General features: G+C 40.4%; 1 protein-coding gene across 1 annotated transcript in view; it reads left to right on the top strand.

Moving 5' to 3' along the window:
- The first annotated feature begins 2,965 nt into the window (after positions 1 to 2,965).
- The window catches only part of phc2b (polyhomeotic homolog 2b (Drosophila)), a 36,085-nt gene continuing 23,893 nt past the window's right edge, over positions 2,966 to 15,157 (top strand). The window contains exons 1-3 of the mRNA XM_036151378.1: positions 2,966 to 3,164; positions 6,671 to 7,046; positions 10,558 to 10,716. Coding sequence (XP_036007271.1) covers positions 3,121 to 3,164; positions 6,671 to 7,046; positions 10,558 to 10,716 — 579 coding nt within the window. The 5' untranslated portion in view covers positions 2,966 to 3,120. The remainder of the gene's footprint in view (positions 3,165 to 6,670; positions 7,047 to 10,557; positions 10,717 to 15,157) is intronic.

The following is a 15,157-nucleotide window of genomic DNA, read 5'->3' as shown; positions in this document are numbered from 1 at the left end:
CTCTCTGTCAGCTTCGCCTATATTTTGAAAAGTCTTAACAGTCCAAGTAATCTTCAGCATGTATTGAGCCTTTTGGTCCTGACGGCTAAAGTTCTCTCTCTTTTTTTTAATGAGGCCAAATGGAACGAGCCCATGGGCATCTTTGAAGACTGAAGCGCGGGTGTTTTGTTACCTTCACAGCATGAGGCTGCACATGCTGGAATTGTGCAGAGACTTGACACACTTAACCTGGAAAGCAGTCGGGCTATTTTTTCCTGGTTTACTCAGCTGTGAAGTTAAGGTCCAGTTGAGTCGGATGGGTCAATTATGGGTGCACTACCCGAGCAATACACTTACATAGGCACTGCTCTCTAAAAATAAGCTCTGCCGTCTATTGTCAGCCTCAGGGCATTTATAGGTAATAGACTTATTTAAAAAAATAAGCCTCTGATTTCATTAAAGCCAGATGTGAGGGAGACGTTATCTGCTAATCTTGTCTTTCTCTGACATTTACCTTCATCTTTTCTTTTTTATTCAGTATTTAATAACATAAATACCAGTTTATAGGCCATATGATTTAACCTGAAATAAATTATATGTAATCTAACAAAGTGTTCTCAAAATTGTCATAAGAAATTATAATTACCGTGTTTTTCGCACCATATGGTGCATTAAATATTCTTCCAAAGTGTGTAATATCACTCCGCCCCTCCACGTACATCGCTCTCTCCTGAGAGGGAGAGCTATCCGTCTCTGCCCGAAGGACAGGGTAGTTGGACTAGTCTTTAGATAATAAACTTACTTATTACTTATATTGATCATAAAATGAAATAATTTGATGAATAATGTATTCATTGTTGAATGTGAGAGGTAATATTTTGTGTTAAATAAATTATAATTTAAGTTCTTTAGCTTTTTTAACATACAAAACTAGTTATACACTACACCATATTTTATTGAGAACATTTTTAAAATAATTTAAATTTTACTTTTAACCGTGCTGGGGCCTGATGACGTGACACGAGAACGCTCAAGTACGCATATTGAGAAACGGCCAATCTGTACCGTAATGTTCCAAATATCCATTGAGTGGAGCGGCTTACCAAAGTCGTAATTACACATTTTGACAGATTTTTGAGTGCATTGTACCACATAAAATCAGTCAGTAAGCACACCAAGTACGTTAATCATATATAAGGCGCACCAGATTATAAGGTGCACTATTACTTTTTTGGAAAAATTTAAGGATTTTAAGCGCGTCTTACAGTCTGAAAAATACGGTGTGGTGAACATTGCTTTCTCTTATAGAAGGGGAGAAATAATTCATGTCAGCTAAAGATTCCCAAATATTTACCCCAATTAAGATCCAGCTCAGAAAACCTTTTGTCTTCTATATTTTGGTAAAAGCTTTGACTGATTTTTGGGGTTATTAGACTTGAGTCATTTTCAGGCTTTTCCATTAATCCTGCCAATAGAGGTTGAAGGCACTCCTACTAATAACAAGTCTGTTTTCTTGAAGCATTTAAAGCAGTTAAAACTCTGACCGTAAAGATTAATGAGTCTGGCTGGCAGGACCGACACACATTCTGGGTGATTATAAGTAGGAACTCCCTGCCAAGACATAATTGAGGGCACACGTGGATGAACCCTTCTAAGGAGTTTATTCAGCCCCTCAAGGTAGTAAATTGTTTTGTTTTAAAAGGTCTTTCCTCTTTAGTAGATTTTCAAGATTAACTTATTTTATTAAATTCCTCATATTAGGTATTTTTTGTCACTTCAAGCAAACCCTTAGTGTTTTTATAATGGATTCAAAAAAATATCTTTATAGGCAATCCCCCTTGATGCACTTGCTTGGTCCTTTGAAATCTTTACACAAAAGGTAACCTTTTCTTAAAATGCCTATTAGATAACTTAGATCCTCAAGTCCATCATCTAGGAACCTCCCATCCACCCCGTCTATTTGTTTGACCCCTTCTGGTGCACGGCTCTGTTAGCCAGGAGTGAGACTCCGGGCTTGTGTTTCTGGCTGCACCATTAGCTAATCTATATGCTAATGAGAAGATGGTAATCAATGAGGTTCGCGCATGGTTGGCCCCAATCAATTCCACGTTGCTCTGGCAAATGACTCAAATAGCCACATTTCATACAGGCAGAGCGGCTGGATGGCGTGTTAATGTTCCGGGGGCAGACCATAAGTATGCCATTATCCCAGGGTCTCATCCACTCCATCCCACCGAAAGGAATTCTGGTGTCATTGAAGACGAGTTGAAAGCGATCCAATGCGGGAATGCGGTTTTCAGGGACTGCCGTTATGCATTTTATTACTGTACCTGCTATGATTGGACGCTTCCCCTGCTGTGACCTGGCTCATAAAGTGCCTCGTGGCTTCTGATCCGGCTGCGTTTTGGAATAAATAGTGATAATTTACTGGGGTGCGGTTAAATTTAGAAAAAATATTTGGTCTGCCATCCCTGATACGATCACTTTTGCACCATTTTTGTGTTTTTGGCAAATCTGTTTCACTTCTAAGTGATTATTGCCTTTAATTTGGATAATATTTGGAGCCTTTTAGTTATAATTTGGTTTATTGTACCACACAATGCAAGCCAAAACTGAGGGACATAAATTGAACAATTTTTTTTTTTTTTTTTTAGATTTCTTTAAATGAAAGCAGTTTTTAAGGCTCTAGCTTTATTTAAAATATTCTGGCTTCATTAATGATAAGCTAGAATAATGGCAATCTGGTTCAATCGGCCACTGCATTTTAAAAAAATTATTCAGTATTCAGGCAACATTGGAGGGGGAGGAGAGAGACGGAGTAAAACATTACCATCATCCTCATTAGAGAGGGGTCGCCTTGCCCAATCGGCACGCCGCTCTGCACGAGGATTCCATAAGCAGCCCATTGGCCGTCGCTAGGATACCACATAATCAGGGGGTCGGATGCTGGAATGACGAGCTGGGATGACGTGTTGGGGGGGGTTGATGCGAGGGGGAATCGGGGGGGTCTTTCGGATGTAGCACGGAAACAGCCCTCACACGCGCTCATTCGTTCCCCCCAGTCAGCCGACCAGCCTGCCACACAGCGAGCCAGACAAAGAGGAGCAGCATCCTGCCAGAGGACCGCACGCTCCCCGGGGGATGGGGCATCATACCCCTGCATCGCGTTGGGGGTGTCAGAGGAGGTAGGGAGCATTGGGGAAGGTGGGGGGGGGGGGCTTTGTCTCAGCAGCAGAGAGCTACCTCTGCACACACGGATCCATACACACAAGCAGATATGTCCCTGTGGACATCCTGCTTTTTAAAAGGGAGACACCAAGTCTATTAGTGCCTTCTTGTGGTTTTCTTTCATTTTTTTTTTCTTTTTTTTAAGCGCGCATCATCAGAGTGGTCCTGGTATGGAGACCGGAGGAGGAAGCCCGCCTGATGGAGGCTCCTGCACTTCCTTATTGTGATGTGAGAGCCAGTCTGTCTGACAGTCTCTCAGCGGCTGTCGTCATTCAGCCGACCGCAGAGATCCTCCAGACACAAAAACTGACAATCTAGTTCCAGCAGGAGTAGACGGATATGTCCACATAAAAGAAGGATGAATAGCTGATATGGTGGTGGTGTTGTGTCGGCTCGTGGTGCTTCGATTTCTCTATCAAGCATATTGGTCTATTCCCTTCTCTATAGGCTGTTTTTCTTTTAATGCTAATTCATTTTAAAACCATATTGAATATGTGGAAGCAGAGGAGGGGGGGGGGGCTGTTCCATTGGACCTAGACATCCACTGATGGATGGGTGACTCCGCTCATAGAGACAGGGGTTTAAGCCTTCATCACCAGAGGGGATTCTCTCCAGTCGTGGATGCGCGCTAATGATGCTGAAATGCAGGCCGGCATTTTTTATTTATTTTTTTTTGGGGGGGGGCTTTGTTTACCATTGAACCTTGATTGTCTGAATAGATTTTGCCTTTTTACACTACCACAATGCAGACACAATATTTTCTGGATGCGCTTTGCCTCATATACAGATCAATCGTTTTATTTATTTATTTATTTATTATTAGCTGTTTGGTTCCGTTTTGTGCTCTGGAGGAATGGGGCTTCCAGAGTTGCAGTGCGAGTGGAGCACAGAGGTTTGCTCCTGACAGAGTATAGCGGGAAGCGAGAGGAAATGGGTCCAGATCTGCGGCGTGACGGCAGCATCCCTCCTTGATTTAATTACTTCCATCAAAGCCTCTTCCCTCTCTCCATCCCGTTTAAATCTTCAGCCTGCACACTCAGACTCACCTCCTCACTTTCTCTCGGCTCCTTGACTCGAGAGCTAATGTGATCACCTCTAACCTTCAGAGCCGGCAGGTCTATCAGTTCCATCCATCGTTTAAACCCTTCTTTATTTCCCAACTCTGTGCTATCAGTTGTCACTGCAGGTTGACAAACAACTCTCTACTTTTTTTTCTCTCGTTTATGCACTAGAAATGCAAAAAGCAGGAGAATGTTGTGTTTTTTTTTTGTTCCATATTGACAGTGAAGGGTGCCAAACAGGAGCTGAAACTAACTTGGATGCTGAGGCCTGCTTCATAGAGAGCTCAGGCCCCATTTCTTCTTGCATTAATGAATAACTCGGCTCCAACAGCCAAGTCTTAAAAGGGTTTTTATAAAAGGAATAGTAATTCTGTCTCCTGATGCTGGTGATGAAAGAAAAAACATTTTGATCATAGAAATGTTTTTGATGGATGGATGTATATTAGCGGTTTAATCTGCTGAAGTTACATTTTCTGGTCTTTATTGATTTTTATTTTACTTAACCCAGAAGAAGATGCATTCTTTAGGATTTCTAAATATATGTAATGTTTGCAGGAAATAATAAAGCATTATTTAAAAGGCTAGTATAACTAGCTGCTTTTCAATATTAGGAAGAGCCATACTTTATTATATTTCTACTTTAGTTCTTTGCTGCTCCTTTAGCCAACAAGCTGTTGTATAAAATCTCTTTTTAAGATTTAAAACCACATTTTTTTTTTTTTTTTTGCCAGTTCTGATTTTAAATGAGACTCCTTATTTGAAAAGGCCTCTCATCCTTGTGGAAAGACATTTTTGTGTTTATCTATACATTGGCCTGCATTGAGTTTATAGCTGTCTTTGTTTTAATAGAAGCGACCATTGACAAGGAGGTCAAATTCTGGTATCTTCTTTTTTTAATTTTTTTTATTAGTTTTAATCAAGCAAAAGTGTCCGTCCACACTCATCAGCCAAAATGTCCAGAAAGTGAACATTTTTCCTGGTAAGAAGAGCGTACCTGTGCACTGTAATCCAGAATACCAGTAAGGTTTCTGAGGCGCACCTCTGAAAACGACCGAAATGTCAAACTAGTAAAACATGTAAAACTGCTTCTCCTCACTGAGCAGGAGCAGTTAAAAGTGAGAAAGGCAGCATATCTGAACTGAAATCATGACAAAAAGATAAAGATCTTAACAGTGAGCCAGCAGTGTCTGTTATAGGCAGGTCAGATATACTGTTTTTCATTTTATTTTTAAGAAGTAAAGTTGCTTCCAGAAAAATCGAAAGAGAATGTTTGAATGATCAAGTTTCCTACTAGATGTTTTTAAAACTGTGGATCACAAGACTGGGCAGAAAAAGGCTCCTGGAACATTGTGCATAGAAATTAGTTTTGGACAAAAAACTGCTGCATCCATTTTTTTAACTCACACTAACTTGATTAGATGGTATGATTTTATTGCTCATATTCTGTGAAGATTAAAATGACTTAATGTGCGCCTTAGTTTGTTACCTTTTTAAGGGCGATGTGTTGCGTTCATGCTTTGCAAGCCGATACTTTGTCGGATCAGTCGGATGGAGTTCGATGCTCACTGTTGATATGGAAGTAGGTGACTAAAATGCCAGAACTGACAGAGCGTGGTGGTGGGGGGGGGGACAATGTCATCACACCCTAACCCTGTATTTAATGATATTACACATGCATATTTGGATAATATCACCCTAAATGATAGAAAACCAGAATGCGTGGCATTTTTTTCTGGCTCTGGTTGTCGATGCAAAATCCAAACGTTAAACATGCAAGAGTTTTAATTTTGCATTGACATCTCAAACCTGCTGCTTTTTAGTGTAAAAACGAAGAACGAAACTGCTTTTATTTTGAAGGCGACAGCCGACCTCTCTGGTTGGATAGCTCTGCAGCAATAGAGAAGATATCTTTCCGTCATGGGAAGCTGCGTTTCTGCTCCAGTGTTCCCCGTTCTGTATAAATATTGCTAATGTTTCAAGAATCCAGCCACTTGCATTGCAAAAATAGAATTAAAAATAAGCAACATTTTCTTGAAATGAATGTATTTTCCCTTGGTTTGAGCAGGTAAATAAGACTATTTGCCAATGGAATAAGATTTTTGCACCTAAAATAAGAACAATTCATCTCCATCATCTTATTTCAAGCGCAGTATATCTAATTATCTTATTTCAGGGGTAAAAATACTCATTCTGTTGGCAAATACATTCATTTCAAGAAAAGTTTACTTATTTTTAGTTCTCTTTTTGCAGTGTAGAACATGGTAGTTACATATCCTAACGATTTTTTAGCGCAGATATTTATGCACTTGGGCTCATTTTTGTATGTTCAAGGGACGTATTGTATAAGTTTCTTTTTTTTTTTTTTTTCCCTCATGCTTTCCTCCACCCCCCCTGTTTTCCAGGCACAGGAGAGCCATTCAGAGGAGTCGGGGATCAAAGGTGAGAAGAGCAGAGGGCACCATGGAGAGTGAACCTGGGGCCCCTGCCTCTACCGCTGGCGGTACTGGGACCATTTCCACAACCAGCAGCTCCTCCTCCACCGCCACCAGCAGCACCAGCGCCCCCGCCACGACCAGCAGCCCCTCCAGTGCCTCGGCTGCCAGCACTAGTGCTTCTAACACCACTACCACTGCTTCTACCACTCCAGGCAGCGTTAGTGGTAGTACCAGCAGTAGTAGCGTTCCAAGCAGTAGTGCCAGCGGCAGCACCATAGCAGGAAGACAAGCAGTGCAGCAGATATCCATCTATAGCGGGATACCCGACCGACAAACGGTGCAGGTGAGCCTTAGTTGGGAGCAAGTCACTTGTTGTGTGCAAACTTTTCTCACTCTACTGCCATCTGTTGGTGTTTTTTTTTTTATTCATTTGGTAACACTTTATTTGAAGGGGTGTACATAAGACTGACATTACACTGACATAAACATGACATAACACCTGTTATGAACATAAATTACTCATTATGAATGTTTAGGACTGTTGTCATTAACTGTCATTCAGTAAATTATGACACTATTAAAGCAAAGTGGACGTTGTTTAACATGTCTTTGTTATGACCTTAATTTAACAAAACCCCAAACCAAGCCCTTAATTTAACCTAATCCTAAATCAAGCCCTAAACTAAATTTAACAAAACCCCAAACCAAGCCCTTAATTTAACCTAATCCCAAATCAAGCCCTTAATTTAACCTAATCCCAAATCAAGCCCTTAATTTAACCTAATCCCAAATCAAGCCCTAAATTTAACCTAATCCCAAATCAAGCCCTTAATTTAATCTAATCCCAAATCAAGCCCTTAATTTAACCTAAACCCAAATCAAGCCCTTAATTTAACCTAATCCCAAATCAAGCCCTTAATTTAACCTAAACCCAAATCAAGCCCTTAATTTAACCTAATCCCAAATCAAGCCCTTAATTCAACCTAATCCCAAATCAAGCCCTTAATTTAACCTAATCCCAAATCAAGACCTTAATTTAACCTAATCCCAAATCAAGACCTTAATTTAACCTAATCCCAAATCAAGCCCTTAATTTAACCTAATCCCAAATCAAGCCCTAAATTTAACCTAATCCCAAATCAAGACCTTAATTTAACCTAATCCCAAATCAAGCCCTTAATTCAACCTAATCCCAAATCAAGCCCTTAATTCAACCTAATCCAAATCAAGCCCTAAATTTAACCTAATCCCAAATCAAGCCCTAAATTTAACTTAATCCCAAATCAAACCCTAAACTTAACCTCGTCTCTGTTGATGTCAAGTTGTCATAACAAAGACATGTTAAACAATGTCAACTTTGCTTTAATAGTGTCATAATTTACCGAATGACAATTAATGACAACAGTCCTAAACATTCATAATGAATCATTTATGTCCATAACAGGTGTTATGTCATGTTTATGTCAGTGTAATGTCAGTCTTATGTACACCCCTTCAAATAAAGTGTAACCATTCATTTATATCCAAACATGCGTTGTAATCTTGTTTCAAATTGGGGAGAAAATGACAGAGGGATGAAGGAAACGGGGTGGCCCCTTGCTGAATGAAGCAATGCTAATGGGCTTTAGGCGCCTTGGTGCTCTTGACCTTTTTAACTTGAGGGTAAACCTCTACAAAGGCTTTGCCTCCACTTGAATGAGGGCGGCTCAACTTTCAGTGCTAATTCTTTGTCAGCAGGTTTATTGTGGCACAGATCCCTCATTTTCTTTGCGCTGACAGCTAAAAGCCAAACATCAGTCACCAGCCTTTTGAGTGTAAAAGCCGACTGGTCCTTAATGCGCAGTGAGGGCCGCCGCTAATTTTACCCTCACTCCTGGAGGCGTTAGTCCGGATGGTCCTCTGACACCGTGGACCTCAGGTCGACATCCCGTCTAGTTACCAGGCTACAGGGCAGAGGGCTCTTGCAGAGGTGAAGGGTGAGGAGAGTTGTCGGCTCTGGTGCATCAAGGTGACGTTTAGACTTGGTTGGAACGTAATTAAGGAACCGGGTTTCATAGTTTGTGCTCTTTTGTAAATGCAAAACTCTGAATTGTCCTTTCGTATTTGTCTTTATCAGTTTGCAGTACCACTAAATCCCAAATTAAGTTAATTCAGTGTCCATTTATTGTTCAGTATTTCATATAATGAAGTGGAAAAAGTAACTTTTTTTTAAAAATAAAGGATTAGGTAGACATCAGGAGTAAACAACCTTTTTTTTTTTTCTTTTTTTTTTTTTTTGCCCCTTGTTTTTCTCTAAGGTTTTTTCTTGATGATCACGTTGGACCAGAAAAACTGGCAAACATTTGAAGAAACTGGCTTATTGTTTGCAACTTGATTACAACAGTATATCCTATTGAAGCCTAATTCATTAATCAAACCGAAGGAAATGATTGAGCTTTAAATGCATTAGAACAAAAAAAAAAAAGAAGAAAAGTAAATTTGTGGTGTAGAAATACTATAAAACATATAGTCTACCTCAAGCAATGATAGATGTTTTTGTTTAATTATAACGGTTATATTTTGACTTTCTGCTAATTATCTCTGGTATGGCTGCATCCCTGCAGTCACTGGGACTAGTGCTTGCTGAACATTGATTGACTGTCATTTTCAACACACTTTTCCAGCTTTATTTTTGCTCAAGTTCCCCACCAGATTCCCAGGGCTCTCTCATCTCAGCCGTTAAAGAAAAACAACTGTTGTGGGCTTTAGGGGAAGTTCTAATCGAAATCATCTGGCCAAATCGATTCTAGATATGCAGAATGTTAATGCACGGTACTTGCAGCTCTAATTGCATGAATGGAATTGGTTCAGGTAATCCTTAATGATAAATGTCTTGATGAGTGAAGTTGCACAGGGCTCATGTATCATTTTATGCAGCATTAGCTGCTGATGTGTTGATTTTAGTGCTTTGTGCCGTTCAACTTCATACCGTAGTCCCTTTCAGGTCGTGTTTTCAGTTTTTGCTCAACATTTGTTCTGCACTCCTCAGCGATTCCCTGAAAGCGTTGACACAGAGGATGAGGTCACGTCGACCCACTTCTGTTATGGCACTGACCCGTTTTGAGAGGTAGTCGTAGAACCGTCACAGGGAGGAGTTTATCACTGTGCCGTGGTCTGAACGGGGCTTAATGTTTCCCTTTTCCATCAGGTTGACATTTATATCCTGACTCAGCATGTTTTTTTAGACTCCAGCTCTCATCCTGTCTTACCTTTTTGTTGATTAAAAGCCACTCGATTTTTTATTTTCTTTCCTTTTCCAGCTGTCGGTAATGGGCAATCGCTGAAGGTTGTGTTGTAGTAGGGTTCATTATGTGCCTTACCCTTCAAAAAGTTAGATTTTTATCCATAAAGACGGTCCACTGCAGGATAAGTACAGATGCTTTTCATTAATAGGTATCAGTACGACCTCCCCTGCTTTTTTTTTTACTTGCACTAAAACGGTAATCTGTTTATTTTTTTATTTTTTAGTGTTTTTTTTATTTTTTTTACTTGCTAGAAGTTGCAGACCTCAGAAGAACAGCATATACAGATTACTGATACATCACACTGACCTCAGTGGATATTTTCATTTTTTATTGAGTGTTTTATTTTTTATTTACCCTGTATGCCTCCTTTTGGAATGACAGATTTGGAAAGCCACTGCAGGCAAACATGAATATTACCACCTTTGGATTGGTGATGCTTTGTATCACGGTAGCAAATATTGTTAAAGAAAGCAATGCTTTCAAAAGTTGGTTGTAATTATTGCAATTTTTCACAACAAAAGCTTGGAAATGTTTGGCCATTATGTTTTTTGACTCTGCTTTTATTTGCAGGTTTTTCAGCAGGCGTTACACAGACAGCCGAACACGGCAGCACAGTACCTGCAGCAGATGTACGCCGCCCAGCAGCAGCACCTGATGTTGCAAACGGCAGCCCTCCAGCAGCACAGCCTCAGCACCGCTCAGCTGCAGAGCTTGGCGGCTGTACAGCAGGTCAGCAAACAATCCTCACCGTTATACTGCCTCCTCCGACAACTCTTTCAGATTGGGTAGCAACCACAAACTTCAGTATTTTTTATTTTTGTTCAATGGGGTTTTGGTGATAGTCCAACGCAAAGTAGAGAATCTCTTTTCTTTAATTGAAAATGCCTCCAAACAACGTCTAAATGGCATTGTTTGGAGGCATTACGATAGGCATTAGGATTGCCCAGTATTTTTGTATTAAAATTGGTTTGAGCCCCTGCTAGTCATCTTATAATATTTTGGTATTGGTCTTTATAAGTAAATCTGGGCAAGAATGAAGAACCTTTTATATATAATTCTGGGGTTGGGAGTCAGCCATGTGGAGATTGTTTGGCCATTTGGTAGTTAGAGTCCTGCAACAGAGGATTGCGGTGTGCTTTAACTGAAGCACAGAGTCGAAAGTGTTGGAAGAAATATATAATATCATTAAATATTGGTTATCAACCATATATGTTAATATCAGATATTGATATCGACCCAAATCGTTACTGCAGTGTATCCCTAAAAGACATTTGGTAGTTTCTGTATAAAAGTCAGAGACCTTTATGCATTTATATTATCAGTCTAAATGTTGACTTCTTTTAGCCAGGATTGACCAGTGGGTGCAGAAAAATGGAACAGCAGCTGTAAGCCTCGAATTGTGACAATTAGGGTCCTGTGCTCGTTTAAGTGGGCCGTCCACCAGCATGTGCAAATGAATAAAAAGTAATAAACAGGTCTATTTCAATGTGTATTATCTAGGCTTTTAATATTGTTGCTATAATTTTTTTTCTACCCAAATTAAAAATCCGTTCTTTCATCCTGTCCTTCACCTGTTCAGCGCTAAGGTTCAGCCCAGAAATTGTGATCGTTGGTGCTGAACTGATATTTTTCTTATGCAGCGGACTGAACTTCCTCTTTGGTGCACGCTCAGTTTCTCTTCGTCAGTACAGAGTAATCATGCAGAAATCAGGGTTTACTACTGTTCTTTTAAATTTACGCCAACAAATAAAAATATTTTCCACACATATGTAATATAACTGCAGTATCACAACTGTAAAACTGGTTAAATTAGTTTATTGTACTAAATGAAAAGAGGCTGCCGTTGAGTTTTGGTTTGTATGTTTTGGGATTATTGCATTGTGTACAGAATTTTTTTTGTGGATCTCACAAACGTTTTTTTTATTTTAAATCTAAGCGTGGAGCCTTTTTAGACCAGACTTCTTATAAATCTAGAATAAAATATAGGTGTAGATAATGGCTACAAGTACACTTTTCCTTGACTCATATATGAGCAAGAGGGGAAGTAGTGTACATATTTATGAAGGGGAAGGAAAATGTTACATGATTTTTCCAAATGCTAATATGTGTAGATATATATTCAGCCTCTTTTACTCTTTTAGCCATTAGCAACCCAGTGCAAAAGTTACTCAGTAAGTAAATATTGTTCACATGTGTCTACATTATAGTCAATATATAAATCTAGTTGTTCTGTGTAGTTCAGGGTTTCTCTTTTAGAGCTTTAGTGAACAGACAGCATCATGAAGGGACACAGCAGACAGTTCAGGTATAACGTTTGGGGAACGTTTAAAGGGAGGATGGGTTATAAAACAATATCCCTACTTTTGGACATCACTGTTCCATCTATCTACTGTCTCAGAGCATGGAGACCATTCATTAGGGAACCAGCTTAGCAGTCCATGGTCACTCTGGAGGAGCTGCAGCTCAGCTGGGAGAATCGGTCAACAGGACAATCATTAGTCAGCCACTCCACAAATCTAAGGCTACGTTCATCCTGCAGGCATTAATGCTCAATTCCGATTTTTTTTTTTTTTTTTTTTTTTTTGTGAAATCAAAAAAAAAAAATTGTGTGTGGTCGTTTACATTTCCAAATATGTGCAACTTGTATGTGATCTCCTGTGTGAACTGAATTCGTACAACTTAAGTGTCCCGCATTCGCAGTTGAGGACGTGATGACGTCACATGTAGCAAGTGTGCTCAGTGTTTGTGGAAGTAAACATGGATTATAATGTTGGTGTGCATTTCGCGATCTTTAATTTCTTTTCTAACCGGAGTTTCTCTACATTGACTGCTCTCCTCATTGTTGTCCGCCATGGGTGTCGTTTTTCTTCCCGTTTCGGCATAGCAGGACGCAGAATAGTGACGTTTGTCGAGTATCTGTGACGTACAGGTGGGATGAATGGGACCTGGCCATATAGACACAGGTCACATTTGAAAAGATCAGATACGTATCAGAATTAGGACCACAGATCCAAGTGGCCTGGGTCGCATTTGAAAAAATTCGATCTGTGTTGTTCAGACTGTCATGAAAAGATCACAAACAGGTCGCATATGGGCAAAAAAATCGGAATCGGGTCACTTCAGGCTGCAGTGTGAACATAGCCTAAGATCAGAATCGGAAATACTTTAATAATCCCAGAGGGAAATTACAGTTTCAGTAGAACCATCCATCACATACATCACAAACATTTCGGGGGAACGATTTGTCTGAGGCCTTGCTGCCGAGGACCCCGCCTGACGCGGTTTCCATTGGACGCTGCCTTTAACTCTGTGGAAAGATAGGAGCCACATTTATGATGTATGGGATGAGCTCCTTCTCATTTTGGATAAATTCAAAAGTGGTTTGTTAAAAATTGTTCGTCATTCCGAGTCTTAGTTGTTCCTACAGGAGAGTGGCAAGAGAACCAACAAAAGTCCTCTTTGTGATCTCCGAAGCGTTAACATTCAAATTCTTTGACCTGCATGCAAAAACGCCGTGTGTCAGAAAACGAACACGGCTCATCTATGGAGAATTAAGAAGCTTGATTGTCATTATGTGCAACCATAATGAAATCTTTGGTGAGGCAGACACCGGCTTAGGATGCACATAAAACACGCAGACATAACAAGACATGATATATTTAACAAACAGTTGATTGCACTACCCAACAACAACGCGCCATGAGGGGAATAAGCGTGCGTATAGTCCTTAGCAGCCGATGGACTCATTTTCAAGTCAAACGTCAGATGGCAGACTGCAATACCGTGCAGTGAATTTAGTTATAGAATTGTGCAATTTGCATGGATGAGACAGGCAGTCCCTGAGTGGTTGATGTGGGCGAATTTGCAAATGAGTCATGGATTTCCATCAGTTCAGAAACCTGTGTGACCTGTAGTGTGTTTGTTACATGTAACAGATCAGAAACTGAGTTTTTCTGCAGGGGACGATGGCCCTTACAGCGTTGAGAAAGAAGCTGTTTTTAAGTCTCTGTTAGTGTTTGATTTAATGTTCCTGAATCGTTTCCCTGATGGAAGTGGGACAAACGGCCTCCCCGGCATAAAACATGGGGATGGCAGAATCATGCTGTGGTTATGCATTTCTTAAGTAGGGATAGGGAAGGGGATCAGACTTCATGGTGAAACGGATTAAGCTAAATATAGAGCAATCCGGCAAGAAAACTTGTCATAGGCTGTTAATGATGTATGCCTGAGTCTTAGAATCATCTTAAAGGTATACTATCCCCCCAGAGGGCGAAAGTAAAAGTGCACTGTCGTAAAGATGCTCTGCTGTTCTGGTTTCTCCGTCAAGCCAGGCGCGGTTGTTTTGAGCTTAGCAGACAGGCGAACACAACGAAAAGTCGAAAAAAACGGCAGTACAAACAATGACTAACACAGTGAAAGTATGAACATCAGGGTTTCCGCAGCGCTATCTTGGCGAGGCGGCGGCCGCCAAGATAGCGCTAATAATATTATAATAATAAATAATAATAATAATAAAACTCAATATGCTTGCATGTTTATTTGATGTTAACACGTGGTTCTTTGTTGTTGCTTTTGCGCGTGCATATAGTGAATGGCAGGGCAAAAACGCATGGAGTTCTCGTCGTAAAGCAAGACCGACTCTCGCGGTCTTGCACGAGACTTCTGAGCCTGTGAGTGCGGGCCGAGGGCTCTTGCAATTGCAAGTACGGTATTTCCCCCACAGACCACCAGGTTGGCCGAGAAAACCTTTGTTCGACCTGAAATGACTCATTTAATCATCCAAAACGGTATGGAACACATTATTTAAATGAAAAATGTTGCATAGTATGCCTTTAAAACCCAAAACATACAGCTAGAGATATGGTAATAGGGACGACTTGAATCTAAGAGTCTGTAGGTGAACACTGATGTTCACAGTAGGGATGCACGATATATCGGCATTAACATCGCTATCGGCCGATTGTTAGTCAGTTTTTTAACATATCGGCATTGGCCCGATAAGTAAAACCGATGTTTGTTTCCATCCATTTGCCGTTTTTGCCTGTTTTTCAAGAGGTGGAGGTGATTGGGCTGGTCATGCAGTGCTTGTTTGGTCATGTGACAGTGATGCATCACAGCCAGGATGGTGTGATGCAGAGTTACAATGCCAGCCGTGTGAGTGTTTTTCACG

This window comes from Fundulus heteroclitus, chromosome 20, assembly GCF_011125445.2.
Source record: "Fundulus heteroclitus isolate FHET01 chromosome 20, MU-UCD_Fhet_4.1, whole genome shotgun sequence".
In the NCBI taxonomy this organism is placed as follows: Eukaryota; Metazoa; Chordata; class Actinopteri; order Cyprinodontiformes; family Fundulidae; genus Fundulus; species Fundulus heteroclitus.
Note: the sequence above shows the minus strand (reverse complement) of the source record. Positions and strands in the feature narration are given on the sequence as shown.